Source organism: Nymphaea colorata, chromosome 3 (genome assembly GCF_008831285.2).
Source record: "Nymphaea colorata isolate Beijing-Zhang1983 chromosome 3, ASM883128v2, whole genome shotgun sequence".
NCBI lineage: Eukaryota > Viridiplantae > Streptophyta > Magnoliopsida > Nymphaeales > Nymphaeaceae > Nymphaea > Nymphaea colorata.
The window spans coordinates 24,880,273-24,899,611 of NC_045140.1; the positions used below are offsets into that span (position 1 = coordinate 24,880,273).

The window sequence follows — 19,339 nt, forward strand, 5'->3', positions numbered from 1 at the left end:
TAACATCCTTATTGATCTTGTGTGTTCCTCAGCTCAGAGGAAAGTGGTGAATAGACTCGATTTTGGCGGAGCCAAAAGAGGCAGATATAAAGTTTTGAAGTTTTAGTTAATGAAAGGTGGTAGGGCACTCAAGGGCAAATCTTTTTTTATCGAGTTGTTTGATTACTTCAAGTTTTAGATTGATTGATCAGATATGCAAGTCTTTGTTTCGGGCAAAAGATCCGCATCGAAGGTCAATATATGAGTTCTACACTTGGAATCTCATTTTCCTTTCTGATCAGAAAATGAATGAGGGAGAGGAGCTGATCTTAGATGGGTGGATCTCAAATCCCGAGGGAACTTAGACCAAAGTAAATCATGCCTTTTCATTTGAGATTTTGGCAAGCCAGGAGGGTCATGCATCCCCGGTTCTTAAGGAAGCATTTGTTAACCTCGATTCGAGATCAGAACTGTTGGAGATTTGAGGTTTACCATAGATCTGCAAGGTGGTGGGTTCCCACATGAAGTCATGGCAGGAGGGTTTTTTTTTTTTTTTTTTTTTTTTTTTTTTTTTTTTTTTTACAGAAGCCGAATAGTATTTTCAAGATCAGGGATTTTTCAAAACTTTGACATATACCAAGTTAAAATTTTAAAAAATAAAAGCATAAATTTTTTTTTTTTCCAAAATGTGAACAAGGACCATGGCCCCTGCCAGCACCCCTTCCCCTGCCCCTTCCGGCAAGGAGATACGTAGAGAGGTTTCGGCCGACTTTTTCGTCGGGATGACCCTCAACTGACAAGGAGAAACAAAGAACAAAACCCTTGACTGTTGAGAGAGAGAGAGAGAGAGAGAGTAAATGTTCACAAACATGATCTGACTTGACCGACACAAAGTGATTCACATAAACAAGAACTTTGGATAAAGGGTAACAAATGGATCTGATTTTCATGACACTGAGCCCATAAATTATGAACAATGCCATGGTAACCTACGAGTCGTTTGACAATGAGAATAGTAACAAACTGTTGCATGAATTTTTCAAACCATATTGTTGCATGCTTATGTCATTCTTTCAAGCAGATTCATAGAATAATTTGTTACTGTTCCCATAATTTAGTGACCCCTTAGGACTAGTAAAACTGAAAGTTTTTGTAGAGAACTTATCTCTCTCTCTCTCTTGATCGAGCGTTTCACTTGTCAAACCTTCAGCAGCAACATATAGATTTTAATACAAGAAATGTCAATGAATCAGTTTTAAATCTGATTCACTTATAACCATATTCACTTTTCAAATAGTAGTTCATTGGATCAGGATCCAAGTTTATATTCGAATAGTAGAAATATAAAATCATATCCAAAATATCCTACACGATAGAATTTTCTTATTGAATCCAACACTTGAATTAAAAATTCGAACAGAAAATGGGATTATGTCTTTCGTTTTTATCTTCTTGGACAGAAGCACGATGGCAAATTTCGTGCCTGCTATATTCTTTAACTGCACCAGTTTCTTTGTTCTGGGGCGTGTAGAATAAGGCCCCCACCATCTCTCTCTCTCTCTCTCTCTCTCATGTGATAGGCCGCAAGGGAATAAGCCACTAGCTCCTGCGTCACAAGACTTTGATCAGGTAAAAAAAGACTGCCGTCTGCCAGCGCTACGACCTTCAAGCTTGCTGTAAAGAATTTGTGTCGGAACTTGTTCTATGGGATTGAGGGCACGGTGAATAAAAAGCAAATTGTGTGGTGATGAGGATGGAATTGCTTCCCTTCCATTAAGTTTAGCATCGCGCTTGCTGCATGTAATAAAGTAGTTTTCAGAAATGATATTTACCAAGTTAAGTGCCATTATATTATTAACAGTTGTTCTGAAAAAGCAAAGACATTAAAAGAAGTTGCTTCCTTTTGGTGAACCCATGAAGATATAGCTATAAGATCCATATGGACCCCATCTGTGTTATTTAAACCTTCTTAGTTATGGTTGGCTAGTGCATCATCTTGGGTGTGCAATAGAGACAGGATCTAGTGACTGCAGAGGCTAAGACCGGAGGATAGTACGTCGTTAACCGATTATAAAGAGCATTTCTTTTCTTTTACTTTTTCTGTTTCTGTAGATGGTAGTTTCTCATAGAAGCAGAACAGGTCAAGAAAGTTGCATGAGTTGAGCAACCCATACAGCAAAAAGCTGCAGGATTTGAGAAGAGCCGTAACAGTGACGTGCAGAATAATCAGGAGTGAATAACAAGTTTCTTGTACAAAACAGAACCATGCTTTCCCGAAGTAGCAGCTTCCCATCAACTTCGGCATTTTTTTGCTTCTTTTCTTTTTCGCTCAGTGAAACGCAGGGGCCTTGGCTTGAAGTCCTCATCTTGTAAATCATTAAACAAACGAAAAATCGTGGCTAATCTTTTAGTGAAAAAGAGTGATTTTTCATCATCCTGCTCCAGCTAACTTTCCATCAAAGAAATGATTTCCACCAGAAAAACCTCCTCTAAGAAAGACAACCCAGAAAAGAATGACAAAACAGATATATTTAGGATGCTCAGAGCCAGAACTCGACATGATCACAAAGCACAGGCTGCCAATTATATCATGTATTTTGTTTTCTTGGCTTGATAAAACAGAAACTCACCCTAAGGTGGGAGACTTGATCACATTGGTTTAAACTGCTGAACCTGCTGTCACCCCCTTTAGCAAAATAAGACTGGTTTAGTGCACTTCAGTGCTCCCACACATGACACACCAAAGGTCTGCAGAAAAGTTTGAACCTGAGAGCAGCCATCTACCGTCCAAGGCCCCTCCAAGTTGTGCTAACCCCCTTGAGTTCAATTTAAATTTTATAAACCAAGATTACAACCAGGTTGCTCAATGATACAATGAAAAATGTCATGCCTCATGTAAAATTTCACCTTTTTGATGGTTAGATGTGATTTTGTGATGAAACAGCCAAGGTTTTAGACCTTCAGTTAGCTACTGACCAGCTTAACTGACGGTCTTCCTAACGGGAAAATAAGTTCATATCTACATCTGTTGATTAGTCGGACCGTCAGTTGGCGCTGGACCACACGGACTAGTTGAAGGTGGTTGGTGTCACACTTAGCCTCATAAATGTTGGCTATTTACTCCGACTAACGAAGGATGACATAATGAAGCGTCTCTGTAAAGATGCGGTAGCAGAATACCGTGATAAAGCAGATAATAAATAACGTAATGAAAGAAGGACAAGGTTGGAGTAAATGCAATGAAAGTAGAAAAAAGTTGGTCTGCAATAAACTCGTGGTTATCCTTTCCTGGCAGAAGAGTCATTGAATTTTAATGTCCTGAGAGGAAGTGCAAGATATAGTCTACAGTTGAGGCAGGACCAATTTTGATTTCCAATATTACATTATCAGTTTTTTGATAAAGCTGATCCGTTTCGAGTTAAAACAGATACCGATCTCCTTCAACTAAGAATTGCCCTTGAACCCAATTTCAGCAGATGATTTCCTTAATCAGTAAAAATCAATACTAAAGATTAAATCAATACTACAACCACATACTACATTTACAATACTCATAAGAGATACAACCCATATCACACATAAAACCAATTTCTAGAAACATATGTCCTATCTATTGCTGCTGTATACATATTTGTAGTCAATCGTAACGTCATTTCTTCTACTAAAAATCGAAGAATGAACAATGATCCGGGAGATTCAGTAGAATCGACAGCTCTTTCAGATCACCACCTTCTTTTGTTATCCAGATCCACCGAGTCCCATTTCTTGCTACCAAACTAATCAAATTTACAGTAAAGCAATATGCAAATTCGAAATGCCTAAACTGCCAAAAAAAACCTTTCACCAAATGCAATAATGGTCATATAGTCTTCTGATCTCTGAAAATTTCTCATCTAATGTCAGAAGGCACTAAGCATGTCAAAGCCTCAATAGTCAACTTTAGAGTTAGCTGCAGAGGGAAACAGAGTTTTAGCATTCAGATCATCACATCGGAAAAGTTAAAGGTTGACAAAGCTAAAAGTTTACCACTCTGTTCCAGAATACTTAGATGTGCCGGAGGGACAAAGGCCCCCGGAGCCGCATTCTGAAGTTCATAGTCCCAGGTATTTGGTACCTGTCGTGTAGTTCTTTTCTTCAGATGAGCATGAACAAACGATGGATAGGACATAACTGAGTGTATAAGGGAGAACTACAGAATGTACGGGAAGTACCTTATCCATTTCAGACAGCTTGGAGTTTATAGTTCTTCTCAGTGGTTCCCCAAAGTTCTGCACGCCTTGCACTGTCTCGGTTCTTAGATCCACCGATTCCAGAGCAGTCCCACTTATGTGAGGGCAGGATGGACTGATGTTAGGTGAGAAACCAAGAACAGCAGAACCATGGACTCCAGAACGAAAAATCTGCCGAAAAGTAGAGCAAACGGAATAAGAGATTACAAGCAAAAGTAAAATATTACTTCTGAGAGGAAATACTTACATCCTTGGCGAGGATTCCCTCAATGTCGAAGTCCAGCTGAGGATTGACAGTCGCCAGCTTCATTGACAAAAACTGGAGAAGGGAAACCAGATAAAGATGCCTTAGTGCAGCAAATGTTTGACCGGGAACAATGAAGCTCAAGGGCACGATGTTTTCTGATTCTTGACTCCATAAACAAACACTTAGATGGGCAGATAATGGCGGAACATATGAATTACCTCAACCTGCCGCTGGAGTGATTGCACATAGTTAATTATCTCATCAAGCATCACAGCCTTGCCAGTTACCTATAAAAATTAAAGAAACAGCCAGGGGAGATCAACGAAACATCCTTCTGACATAGAATTTACTGGAAAAGAGAAAATGTCAAAGACTGAAAAAAGCACTATGGTACCTTGCTACAGCCAGGGACAAGATCTTGAAGAAACCTCATACGCTCGCTTATCTTTTCCCTTCTTACCTACATTTTATGCATGATGAGTTGCTTGTCAGCATTACAGTCATGGTTTCCTTTGAAAGCAAATGAATGATTTCAAGATCCTTACTCTTTCAGCAAGGCTGTGGCTGTTGGTTGCTTGTCCACGTCTAGCTCTTACATGAACAAAATCTTCCTTTGGAGCATCACCGTTTTGACTATGATCCTTACTTTGTTTGACAGTTAGCTTACCGAGAGTACCACAGGGGGTCTGTTCTTTTGTTGTTTTAACGGAGTCGTTAGACACATATGAAGTATCTTTTGATTGATCAGATTCGATTCTCTGTCATTCACAGGGTACAACAGAATTATTGGCATAATAGTATCTAAAAGACTAAAACCAAGACGAAAACAAGGAAGACAGGAATAACCAATTGGCTAGAGCAGAAGGAAATTAACAGTCACCTGTGCATTATCAGACTTATGGTTGGGATCAGCAGTTACACCATCAAGCATCCTCTTTCTCTTTTTCCTGTCGGAAGGCGAATCTGCAAACCTATTCTCTGTTTTCTGTTCTTCCTCTTGACCAGCAATACCATGGTCATTGCCTTCAGAATCTTTGGCAGAAGTCTGAATCCTATCCCTTGGAGATGGGTTGATACCATTACATTGATTAAGATTTCCAAGTAGGTAATCTGACGAACCAATGGTAGACACTCTGGTGCTCCCCAAGATACCGAAATTGCTTATATTATCGGGACATTTTCCATTCAGGAAGCAAGAATAACCAGGGGTTGATCCAAGCAAAGGAACGCTAGGATGAGGAGGGATTAAGTTGATCCCAGCAGGCTGATTTTCAAGTGCAGAAGCGATCAGTGGGTAAAGCAAGCCTTGCTGCTGAGAAGGCATCTGTGCAGCAAAACCAGCATTGCCTTCTACAGGCACCAAAGCATCCCAACAAGTTGAAAACGATTCCACCATTTCAAGAGCAGAGCAAGCAGCAGACTTCAGAGAAGCAGAATGTGATCCTAGAAAAGCACCATCAGTGGGAAAGCTTGAACCAGGAGGAGGCATCCCACTGCTCTGCTCAAAGCTGAAATTGCCATTACTGTTTGAACCCATGCCTTCAGAGCCCAGCACACTCCCACCAATATATGGTGCAAACTGGAAGCACCCCACAATTCCACCAACCGGGAGCCTGCAAAAGGTGATGTGGACAAACCACAATCCCTCGATCAACTAAGAATGAGCTCACCAAGGTCTGTTACCGAAGAGGAAAAGCTGTCCCTGGAACAAGGGTATATGAGTCGAAAGCAAAGTGGTAGTTTGACCAGAAAATAACAGCTGGTAATTTCTTGCAAGGCTCAACAAGGAACAAGCAGGTGGTGCAGCTTTATGTAATGCAGAATACCTAGATCTGTCAAAGGTAAAGTATCTCTGTGTGGCAGCATCCAAGACGAGAGAAAAAAAAGAAAAGTGAAAACCATATATCAACCACCTAATTTTGCTTTTCACAAATTAAAATCTTCTAAAACCATAAAGACCCATAATAAACTTGAAGATATAAAAGGAAAAGGAAAAAGGCGAGGCTTAAGAGCATAAAGGGACAAGAAGCAAAGTTGGGGCATTAACTGTTCACCAGATCAGGTTAAAGAAAAGGGGCAGATTCCATTTTTCATCCACTGGTGCTGCCATCACTTTCAATAAAAACCAACAATAGGAATATCGAAAAATCGAAAAAAAAAATCGTGGGGAAGAACCAAGAACACCAATTTATGCCAAGGGTTCTATAAGGAGATACTGGCCAAAACGTAATCATTAAACGGGAAGCACATTTTTTACATGATTTCTCATCTGGGAATGGTCAAATTGTAAAGAAGCTGAAATTGCTTTTCCAATACAAGACTATGCCACTTTTCCCATGATGGTGTTTCCTCAAAGCCTTCTGTGGCATAGGATTCTGGCTGTTTCCACTGAGAGGGAAGGAAAACATCAAAAGGAGAAAAATGGAAGAAATCGCCGATTCAAGGTAAAAGGGTTAATAGGAAGTACAGGCCAAAGCATGCACATATATTTAATGAGCCTAAGAAAGAGTGATCTTAAATGGGCAGATGCAGAAAGAATAGGGCATCATATTCGAGGTTAAAGCTTGCATAGACGGGTTGGCGTTACTCGTGTCTGCCCTGCCAGCCGGCGGCCGCTCTGTAATTAGTGGCAGCTCGCCTTCTGTCTCTTCCACATTAAATTAAAGAGATTACAGTATTACACGACGCGTTCTGCCACACCATGTTACTTTTTAAGTAATGCAATTTTACTGATGAAACAATTGATAAGATGGACACATTTAATCGTTTACTTTCAAACTATTGTACGTCCAAATACATCACACATTTACTTTCAAACTATATATTAATATTGACATACGTGGTTGACATTTTGTTTTCATAAAAAATAGACTTTCATGCATCATAACTGTTGTGAAACTAAATTGAACGGCAAGCATAAATACGCATCAATTTAGCAGGTTATCCATTCGCATAAAAGCTGAGTTTATATAATCACTTCCAGGTAAGCGCCCGCATTTACGCTCGCTAATAAAAAAACATTATTTGCTTATTCAAGAAGTTTGAACTCCCAATGAAAAGCATTCAAGAAGTATGAAGTTAAAAACTTAAAAAGTAAAAGCAGAAACGAGCTCGATATTCCTGTGCCCATTAAACAAAGAATTTAATGGGCTTTAACTATCAGCAATTGGAAACTCGATCATCAGGACTCGGTGCTTCACAGTCAATACTGTCTGTTATATTAAACAAGCGTATGATTGAAGCTAAAGTTAAAATAAACAAAGATTTTGGAAAGCTAACATGGATACCGTTAGATGGAGGTAGACATTTTGACGAGGACTTTTCACATGATATAGAGAACTTCGTCGGAATGAAATTCTTTCCCGTGGAAACTTAGTCTCTAGTTTGAAACGTACCCACTGAGTCGGTCGTGCACCATTGAAGCCTATAGATTTTGAAACTCTGAATGAGAAATTTCTTCAGCCTCAAAGGGTTTGGCGTAAGTGGTCAAGCCGATCAGTAAACAGCTGGTCATTGGTTCCATTCACAGGGAAGTCAACTTCTAAAGTAAGCCAAAGAATGCAATGAAGTTAGAAAATATTTTTTTTAGAGGGGCATTGATTCACATGTTTTCGTACATGGAAGGGCACTTACATGTATAACAAGGTAAATATTAAACGATCTTAATATAAAAATGAAAGAAAATTGAGAAACTGGTGTGGGCAACTACCCACACCAGCCTATATGTGGCTCCGCCATTGAAAGTATGCATAGGCAAACCTCAAGTTAGATTAATGATTAAGTCTCTTGTCCTGAGCACTAGTGGAGCTAGAAATTTTGGTTGAAGGGACAGTCATTCAACACATTTAATTTGTTTAGGAACACTTACATATATAAACAATCAAATAATCAAAACAATAACATAAAATTAAACAAATTTTGTGAGGTTGGAGTAGACCATTGGTCCTGAGTGTGGTTTTCCTTGAATCACAAACCGGAAAGATTTGTCTCAAGCAGTGTTTGGAAAGCAATATTTCATCTGGAAATAGATTTTTTTTTTCGTGATCTATGGCCAAATAGATGTATGAAATATCTTGAAGAGGTTGAAACGCTTCCTCTTTCCCACCCCCCTGAAATTCAGAGTTGCTTTTAGACCTACGTAGGAAATGAGACACCCGTCAACTAAAGTATAACATATCCACTATTTGCACTCAAGAGAAGTAGTGATTATGGAAGTCAAATTGTCCAAGAGACTGAATCGAAAGTAGCTTAGATTGGGAAAGCATAATATGAATTATAAACCTATCTAACCTTAGAAACAAAAAGGTGCACTAGGAGCTCTTATTTTGTCTCTTTCTTGCAACTTACTCAGCTATTGAAACTTTGACCTATATAGCTATGTATTCTTGAAAGTTCCGAGCCTTCTCCCCAACTAGCTGGGTCGACAACTTTTAACAAGCAACCTTAAGGTTTAGTAAAGATCAAAACCAGACCCAATGTACAGCTTTGCAGATCTACATGTAAATGTGGGGTCCGAAAGGTGGCTGGACCTGCTTCGTTAACAGTTTACAAAGTCAGGTCCGAATCAGAATTAAGTGAAATCTAATCTAATTATAACATAAGTAAACCCGAGGTCAAATCCAATACGCAGACCATCCTCATCTCGATGGCATATAAAATAAGAGTGTGCCTGCACGCGTATTTTGCTTATGTCTCTTTTTGGACCCATCAAATCTACGATGGGAACGAACCAAAAAAAGAACGACCCACCTTACTTCATAAGGCTGCATGTCTTCCTCGACTAATAGAATTATATCTTCAGTAAAGCATAATCTTATGGTACAATTAGATGCAACATAACTACATTATATTCATGAACTTGGTTAGATGCTACCCACATCGGAAGAGAGAAAAAGGGGGGAAAAGGCCAAAGGGAGGCCACAAAGGAAGAGCATCCTGGAGAGTCTCCATAGTTAAAAAGGAAGCTCGGCAGCATATGCTGCAACTTTATGCTGTCTTGGGTTCCGATATAAGCTAGCTGGACCTTTATCTCCCAGCTTGATTCATGGTAAAAATATAAAAATACATAAAAAAAATGAAGTTAGACAAGATCATGTCAAGTCTCTCTCTCTCTCTCTCTCTCTCTGAAACAGTAATGCACGCACGAAAGGACACGTGAGATAGAGACACATCGAGATCTATATGCTGGATTTTGAAAGCTTATTTTAGTGGGTTGAGCACCCAAAAAGCTGGACAAAAACCATGTTGGGCATTCTTTGTTTTTTTCAATTCTGTCTTTTTTTCATCGGTTTGAAACACCAGAAAGCTAGAAACATAAAGAACTGTGCTTTCTCAAGTGCATGGTTGTTTTCCAAACAATGATGTGCACTGGAATCTTCGGTCTGCACGAGAGAACGAAACATGATGAGTAAAGGTATATATGCTTAAGCTGGCAGTTTTCAGTAAGATGAGGAATTCTGATTATCATCTCTGCAGAATTTTGCCATTCATGAGCTATAACTAGGCTGGCTGTTGTACTAAGCTGAGAGAGAAAGAGAGAGAGAGAGAAAAAGAGAAGATTAAATTTATTCTGCATGCTTTTTGTCTATGTGCAATGGCTTTGATACCTTAGGAAAGAGTGATTGGTTCGACCTATGCTTAGGAAAGCAGGCACGGACGATATTAATTTTGTGGTTTTCTGAGTTTCTTTGGTTTACTTTCCTTCAGATCTTGATTACTTGCTCTGATACTCTAATTAAGTTATTTTTCAGCAGAAATCCATTATTAGATCATTCGTTCACAATATACAATTAGTTGGTAGTGGAGTATACGTTTCAAAAATACTCTCTCTCTCTCTCTCTCTCTCTTTCCAAATTCGATTCTGACTTGACTTCTGATGTATTTAAGCGTTGTGGGTCCGAACTGGAACTGATCTGACCTGTCCTGTTTACAATCCTAGTGGGTGTGTTTGCAACAACACAGTTTACAAGAACACAGCCCTCAAGGTTTTGAAGGTTCAGGAAGCACTAAACCCCACCCCTTCCCACAATAATGAAGAGAGGCTGTTGCTAATAGACAGGAGGGATTAGTTCTCCGAAGATTTTGCACCCAAAGAACATGACACAATAAACCTACAGATGACAGACTGCTGCCAAATTCTGATTTGTACCAAAGGCTCATTCATGAAAAAAAAAAAGAGAAAAGATTTCTTTAAATTTTGCCTACTTTGTTTGACAATGTTCTTCTGAGAAGTATAGCCCTTACTAAGAACTATAAATGTAATTCCTTTTATCAGATTATAAACCAAATGTAGGTAAAAGAAAATCTCTGTGAGATCCCATTTCTTTCGAGCAATATGCTTACTCTTAATCATGCGAACAGTTTGCTACAGAATCCCTTTTCTTTTACCTTTGTTGCAGCAGATGCTTCTGGTTACTGGTTACTTAATCTATTGATTAAACTATTTCCCACCGCTAATATGCAGAACAATACGTGTTGCTTTGCTGTTTTTTCACACTCTGCTTTGATAACAAGCACGCTCTGTCATCTTTAATCTCTCTTCCCACCCACTCTTTTTCTTTTTCACATTTCCTCTCTTTGTTTTTCTGGAAGTGATATATAATAAGACCCCCACTGTACTAGATAATGCCTAATCATATCAACCCTCTTGTGCTTGTACGGTTCCTCGTGAGAGTTACTCTATTGATTGGAGAACAAGCCATATATATATATATATATATATATATATATATATAGAGAGAGAGAGAGAGAGAGGTACTTTCACTTTAGGAGGACATCATATTGAACCTTGTCAAGGCTGTTTTGGTCCCTTTTTTAGGGTCAAAATTAAGGTACCAAATCATCTTTCTTTCATGAAAAGAATAGAAGGCATGCAAATCCATACTTAAAAACTCAGACAAAATCACTCTGCTACTTTTAAAAAGTTTGGGCACGCCCACCCTCTCCCTTTTATATGGGCTGGACTTTCGGGGTACTTACAGTAGTACCCTTGACATTGCCATTATTGAGGACCTACATCACATGGACACAAAAAGGGGACACTTGTTAAGATATTTATTGTAGTTTTCACTAAAAATTGTGTCTGTAAAGCACTGCTAGGAACTCCCCTCGCTACCTGGAGAGTTGAAATGAAGGTTTTAGAGTTGAAGAAGGTCAAGAGTTCAATATATAGTCAAAATACGAGAACTTAGCAGCATTATGCCTAACCCCAGCTTGTTAATGCAAATTAAGGTGCTGGTGTGGCATGGAAAGTTTTGGACCAACATGAGCTGAGTCCAATCTGAGACTGGACCTTTCTAGCTTAGATTAATCTGGGCCAAGTTCAGCAAGCATAGGGGTTTTCTATAATGCTAGTCACAAATTTGTCAAGAAAATCTGAAGAAAAGCAGCTGCCTGTTCTATAGACCTTGCTTGTATAAGCTAAAGAAAACTTACTACATGAGCCTAATCAAGTTAATGAAACTTAACCAACATATTATCTTTCACCAAATTCATCTCCTTTACTTACATGAGCCTCGTTCTTGGTTTTTAAGCTCATCTTAAACTCTCTCTCTCTCTAACACCAAGGTTGCATGCAAATAACTTGGCTGACACTTGGGAGAGACAAATAGGGAGGCAATGCCATGGATCTAGCAGAAATACTGTATTATTTATTGCTGTACCAAATCCGGCTCCTTCCCAATTTCCAATACTGTTCCCTAGACACCAGGGTTCCAAATATGAGGTAGCAAGCAGGCTTTTGGTTCTGGGCGATTCTTCCATGGATCATCAACACAATAATAAATTCAACTTTCATATGGAAATGAAATTCATCTAGTTGTTCGCAATTGCCAATTTGAGAAGGATCCTATGACACTTTGTCGATGGGGTGTCCTTCACTCCAATATAAAGTATTCTTGCGAGCACCAAGCTTTGTTTCTTTACCAGCCATGCGCCAACACCTTCAAGAGCCCTTTTCAGTTCCCTTTTATATGGACTCTCATTCTTTGGGGCCACCCACCTTTATAAAAGGGTCACTGTTCCTTTCTCTGTAGGCCATATTTCTCATGAATAATGTAATTTGTAGGAATGTCAATAAATCTGATTTGGGTCTGGCATTTGACATCTAAATTGATTTTTTTTAAAAATCGGATGCAAGAAAAAAAGAAAGAAAATCTAATATCCAACTAAAAAGTTGGACTAGGTTTGGATTCAAGAAATGACATCCAATCATATAATTTGGATTTTAAATAAATATTTGATCAAATTCGGATTTGGATTGGATTAAGTTCTAAATAAATAGATCTAATATCCAGGTATTTGGAAAGTCGGTTCTTAACACATTGCAATGCAGTTTGGATTCAATTCGAAACTAGTAAGATTCAAATTCGGAATGGAAGTTAAAAATCATATTCAGATGGGATCCAGATTATGAATTCATAATATGATAAGATTTTATTTTTATTCTTATTTGAAATCCAAATTTGGATACGAATATATGAACAATTGAACAAGCAGATATGGTTACATCTAATACGTGTTTGATCCGTTGATGTCCCTGGTGGTTTGTAAAATATGTAGCCTTGAGTCTGGAAAAATGTTGAGGCCAACATTTTTTCATTCAAGGTGTATAGTACCCAAATCAAAGTTAGATCCAGAACTCCGAGTGAGCTAGAGGAGTACTTCATGGCCTAGATGAGAGCCATTACGGGGCTCAATCCTATCCGGGGTGGATAGAAAAACATTCCTCTTGGAAGAACAATTTCCAACCACACTCATTCAGACATGCTCTTGGTTGTAGCAAAAGGCTGTTAACAAGTTCAACCTAAATCTGACTTGTCTCAAGTTTGTCAAGTAAAAATCAAGATGTTTTTATTTTAAGTGGCCACTTCAATTCCAGAAACCAGGATCACTGCCATTTCAGGGCTTCAAATGGGATTCCATATGGATTTAGATCGGAAACTCCACTCATTATTCAGAATTTGGTTCTTGACAATGAAGCATGATACGTGAAACCAGCCGAATCAAACTCATTTTCGGATACTCGAACTATTCTCCCTCTAGAAGCAACATGACATTATAACAGGAAGAAAGATGGTGACTAAGTAGAAAGCAAATGAGAAGAACAATGAAAACATAATTAGCAGAGGTCTAAAGACAAGGTCAGAATAGATGCCCAAGAAAATCATTAGCCAAATCCAGCGTCTTAACATTAATGCGAGTCGGACCATGATGAACGATGCACATTGGATTGGGAAGAACAGGAAAAGGTAAGTAGACCAAAACAGCCTCTTAATGTGTAGATAATATAAGATTTGTAGGAACCATTCAAGTTTCAAACACGATATGAAAACCATATTTACAAGACTGGGAAAACTCTACGTTATTCAGTGTTGCTGATTCCAAGTAGACAGATTGTTGCCAAAGCTGGGTGTATCTCCTGAAGTCGAGTAAGAACTTGTATGGATTTACACGAATAAAGAGAAAAAGAAAAGAACCAATTTATCCATCTCTAACAACATGAGGATGGATAACGAACAGATGAAACGTTATTTATAAGCAGGCTTGCTTGCTTGCTTTCCTTCAGTTTCCTGTTCCACGTTGTCGATACGTACGAATGGGAGGATGCACCATTGTTCACACAAGCCGCTTCTAGAACTAAATATGCTTATGATATTTCTTCGGCTTCCAGGACCTGGTCAAGTCCAGGTAATGATATTAAGAGCCGTTGTATGCCCATTTTCCATTTGGTGATCGGCTTATCGTTAAATTGAAGACGTAAAATTGTCATCTGCAAGCCAAAACAGATGACATAAGCATGCTTGGGTTAGAACACAGTTGAGACATTGCATGTTTTCAAAGAAAAATATTCCTTCCATTTGGGGACCAAGGCATCAGCGTTTTGGTGTTTCCAGCCTGAGGGCGTAGCCTCCAACCAGAGCCACAGAGCTTGGTTGGAGAGCCTCAAGCATGGGCAAAGCGAACCACTTAACTATGCTGCTAGAGTATGGTTTTCTTTGCCAAAATGTGATGCTCGAGAAGCATAAACGAGTTAAGAAAACCATACCCGTGTTGCTAGAGCTAAGACGTCGCTTTGGAGACAGCTACCTCCCAAATTCAATGTCTTGGCAATAGTAGCGCCCCCCAAAGAAAATTGAGCGCAAGGAAACCACAGTCAACTGCTGCCAAGCAGCAGAAGGCATTCGAGTGGGTAGGACAATGCACAGAGATGAACATTCACCACCTTCCTGTACTAGCACAAGATCCATGATCAAATCCCCCCTTCCCAAGTACACTTCATTTCTGCAAAAGTCTCCAAGTTTAGGATAACCAGATGTGCATGGATAACTCTAGCGATCATACTCTAGCTTCTATTTAATTACAAATGACAAGATTGATGCCCTCCGACTCGGCAAGGTTAGCACCAACTTAGCCACCGTAAACAGAAAAACATTTTCCTATTACTTGATAAGATGGCTATCATCTGGTAATTTCCCTTATAGGCAAGTAACCATTAGGTTAAGGTGCACAAAAAAAGAAGCATCACGCTTGTGAGAAAAGAAACATGCAATGGACAAGAAGAACGATAAGAGTGAATTCAATAAGATGTCAAAGGATGTAGGATTAAAAGGAAAGAGGACCAAGGGACACAAAGGAGAGCAAAGCATGTGTTCATCAGCAACAATGACGGACTAATAATGTCCCCCAGACTGGGACTTCATCTCACCAAAAAAAGCAGACTAGCTTGAGAAGACTGTACATGAAAGCAGAGAATTGCATAGCCACAATTCAGAGGTTCAGCAAAAGAAATTGCACAAAGACCCAGATTACCAGAAAGTCACAACAAATTTATTAATGGAGTCATGAAAATCGAAGCAAAAGTTCTATATGAAAGAAATAGGAAGCGATCAACATAACCAACAACGAATCCATAAACCTTCTCATGTGGATTTGTCTCCATTCCAACAACTCAGTCACTAACAGGTACACAAAAAGGAACTTGGGACTAATAACTAAATTTTGCAAGCTGTAGCCAAAATAACTTGATACATCACAGTTGCAAACATCAACATCACAAAATCAACAAATCAGTACCCAAAAAATAGACCTTAATATATACAAAGTATCAAGATGAAAATTAAGATATTAAGAGAAGCGGATTTTGGAGGGTAGGCATCAAAACAAAAAATGCATGAAATCAGCTCCTAAACCATCCTTGGAAATAAAAGAACAGTCACTATCCTTTTGCAATGCTTTCTCAGTTGATTATTAAAGCATGCAAGCATGGGGCCAAAGCATTAATGCAAGGCAACACACGGAAACATCGTTGATGCGAGACATGCAGCTCAATGTTATGTATAAACTTTACAAGTAAATATCACAATATTGGAGAAGCAAAAAAGTAAGAAATCACATGAAAGATAAAACATTTAAGAACTTGAGAGAGTCGATCAACCATCAACAATATGATAGATAAATTTATGAATATAACTAAATGTGGAAACAAACATATACTAGATAGACTGCCAAAATTTAAAAACATTTCACAAAAATGTGAAAAATATTTTGAAAATACACACATTTATAACAGGTAAAACAAATCTCTTTTTTAACAAATCAAATTTTTGAGGATCAAATCCTTGACAAGTTGAGACTGTTAAAAACATATATATATATATATATATATTTCACTCCTATGGATGTGTGGCCTCTGCCTATTCCTTTCTTTTTCTTGTAATCAAATAAATAGATGAATGAAGTGCAATAGCTTCAAATCTTTCATAGACTAGGGATATGGATTTTACAGCTCCTACATCACATCAATATAGAGCAGCTGGATAAAAAACTCAGCAATTGGGAAAGGCTACTGTTGTTGTATAATTACAAATCCTGTAGTTTATGTTGGAGCTATATGCAAAAAGTAAGAATCAGATAGCAAATTAAAGAGCGGACTACAACGTAAGACGTTTATGGGAGAAGCAGAGACTTTCTGGAAGCAGAAGAATAAGGACAACTAACGAAAGCTAAAAACCCACAATGAAGCACTGACAGTGCATGATTCCCACTGTCTACTGCTCTTTTTCCCTCAAATAATGCTGGCATGCATGCATCTTCGCTTAATAGTTGAGAACAGCAAAGTGATGAAGACAGCATTCTGTCCTTAATTACATTTCAAAATGCTTCCCATATTCGACATCTTCCTGAAATCATTAAGGCACCTAAGTTCACACGCATCTATTGCCACCACCAGAAGAAAAGATACAAAAAAAAAGGAGAAAGACATGCATGATGGACATTAACATGAATATCATGAAGGACCCAACCGGTTAATAAAGGTACTTGAAAGTTGAAACCTTAAATAAAGAAGAACACACGTAAAACCTTGTATTTGTGAATATTACACCCAAGTTGATTCAAAGAAAGTCATGCTCTTGCACCTATGAAAAACAATTCCCCTTCAGCATGGCCATTCCTCCATCTAGTAAAGTATTTTAAATTTTGCTAAGCCATAAGAATAAATTACTAGCAGAACAAACAAAAAGCTGCATATATCAACAAATTTACAGCCCAATCCAAGAAGAGATCATTATCCCATTCGTTACTGCAAATGCAGTCGATGCATAGTAAAAGTCTTTAGCTACACAAAGAAATATATGTGCATCAACACAATCTTCTCTTATAGTTCAACCAAAAGCGTTGCATCTGCATATATCTATAACCAAAAGATGCTAGAATTAACCAGCTTATCTCCCCAGATCACAAATGTGGTGACCTATTCGCCTCCCTGTCTGAAATCCAAGGCCCCTTCCATTGGCACCAAAAGGAAGAGAAGCTGAACCGAATGTATGACGAGATGGAAAAGGAACACGATCATAATCGCCTCCAACTATAGACTGCCGGATGGGAGGACGCGTAAAGCCTATTACTGACGGAATCGAATAGAACAACCTACTTGGGCTTATGCAATTTTTCCGCAGCCTCCATGATTGTGCAAATCTCTGCTTCCAATCACACTCTCCAACATCCGTAGGACCAAATTCTTCCACGTACTTTTTCCTCCAAATGACATTGTTCGACGATAGATCCCGATACTCCTTTGAGACGCAACCAATCTTTGCAAGGTCCAGAGGAGGAAGGTATTTCAAAATTTTTACTTTCATCTCTGCAGGCAAGCATCCAAGACATGCAGGAGGCGGCAGCCTTGAGATCTCGCATAACTCGTGAAGAAGGGGCAAGACAACCTTGTCCTTGACCTCTCTCCAGAGCTCAGACACCATTCTCTGATGGTGGCATCTACCTGTATAAGCAGGGCGATATGTCTGCTGCACCATCGCACAGATTGAAGGAACATACCGCGAAAATTCAAGGTAAATCCGGTGTAGTTCGCGATTCAGGCGACCGTAAACAACAAGAGAACCAGGAAAAAACTCAACCTTCAACACGACGACGTTCACTGCATCATTGGGGACTAAAAGATCGCGCACAGTATAACTGAGTGAAACAGTAGACTCAGAAACCCAATCATCGGGCAAACGAAACCTCTCCAAGCATCGTTTCTTCTCCTTATCGAACCCCAGAAACCCGGATTCCAGCATAATAGCATGGATTGCAAATACCAAGAAATCGAGTTCTCGCCTCACGTTCCGAGCCTCAGAGAAAACGTTAAATAGAAATCCGAAAATCGAGCGAGGTCCGCTCCCTGCACCACAAGAAGCACCATCGAACTCATAATTCCCAGCACCCACCATCGCCGCAGAACGATCATGCCCAGAACTGGATACTCTTTCGCAAGCTGGACAATCATCCATCTGCAAAACTCCTTTTGCGGTAGGCTTTCCCGCATGAACACGATCAATGGACGCCATAGCAGGCGTGGGACTCACATGAGCATCATCCATATCCAACAACGAGGCAATTGCACGGGGACCATCAATATCCATCTCAACGCATTCAGAAGAAGCAGAAGTTCCTTCCGGAAAAGGGTTTCCTTCCCCGCCGGCGACAGAAGCCCCAACGTGCGAAGCATTCAAATGGGCACCTCCCGAATCGGAAGAAGAGCAAAGGCCACGACGAGCACCTCCATCTTCAACGGCGACCGGCCCCGGCAGAATCAGAGCCTCCTCGCAACTAGGGTTTGAGGCCACCGCGGAACGCGAAGACACTGCAGAACGGTCCAGAACCTGGTAAAAGATCAGATCGCCGGAGGTGATGGCCAACGATGCGAACGGCGCGTCAGTGGGAAGACCATCGCCGAGCTCGTTCTTCTTGTTGAGGGAGAGGCGGAGGGAGAGAGGGGAAACAGAAAGCTTCTCCGCCACGGCAAGCTTCAGTTGCATGGCGGTGGAGGGGGTAGGGATATCGACCCTCGTCGTCCGTCCCGACTCCACCGACCTCAATCGTAGCTTCATGATCGATCCTCCGCTGTCGACTTCTTGGAACGAGCGAAAGAGAGAGGGAGAGTCAGTTTTCTTGAGGCAGAAGGAAGAATGAGAGGGGAGAGAACGAGCAGTGCAAAGTATCCGAAGTTTGAAGTCTTGTACGCTATTTGTCGAGGTATTCGGAGGTAAAATTTTGCTTTACACCTGGTAGAAGATCAGGTCTGTTGTACCAAAAAATCTTCAGGATTTAGGTGGTTCCCTCACAGTTGACGCGTTCAATCCTGTGATATTGATAACTGAAAAACACCCACTTTTAATAAAAGTTCTTCTTCGTTTTCTTATCTAATTAGCTCGACAATCAATTTTTGGGTGCTAAATCAATTCAACAGTGGCTAAGAAATAAGAATCCCACAAAATCTTATCTGATCAGTGTGATGGCGGCACGATCAACTTCATTGTGTTTGAAGGAAGGATAATATATCAAGCTTTTGTTAAATAGAGATATTTGAATCAAGACGAATGCATTT

At 39.6% G+C, this 19,339-nt stretch overlaps 2 protein-coding genes across 2 annotated transcripts; both read right to left on the reverse strand.

Annotated features, from left to right (window-relative positions):
- Positions 1 to 3,472: 3,472 nt before the first annotated feature.
- Positions 3,473 to 6,305, reverse strand: LOC116250885 (transcription factor bHLH74-like). The gene is made up of 8 exons (XM_031624860.2): positions 5,336 to 6,305; positions 5,001 to 5,213; positions 4,850 to 4,915; positions 4,674 to 4,742; positions 4,456 to 4,527; positions 4,191 to 4,379; positions 4,006 to 4,093; positions 3,473 to 3,928 (listed from the first exon to the last, which is right to left on the reverse strand). Exons 1-8 carry the CDS (start codon positions 5,990 to 5,992, stop codon positions 3,906 to 3,908), a joined length of 1,377 nt encoding a protein of 458 aa, XP_031480720.1. The 5' UTR covers positions 5,993 to 6,305; the 3' UTR covers positions 3,473 to 3,905.
- Positions 6,306 to 16,957: 10,652 nt separating this feature from the next.
- Positions 16,958 to 19,003, reverse strand: LOC116250660 (F-box protein SKIP22-like). The gene has a single exon (XM_031624467.2). The coding sequence runs from the start codon at positions 18,840 to 18,842 to the stop codon at positions 17,178 to 17,180; it is 1,665 nt and encodes a 554-aa protein (XP_031480327.1). The 5' UTR covers positions 18,843 to 19,003; the 3' UTR covers positions 16,958 to 17,177.
- Positions 19,004 to 19,339: the final 336 nt, after the last annotated feature.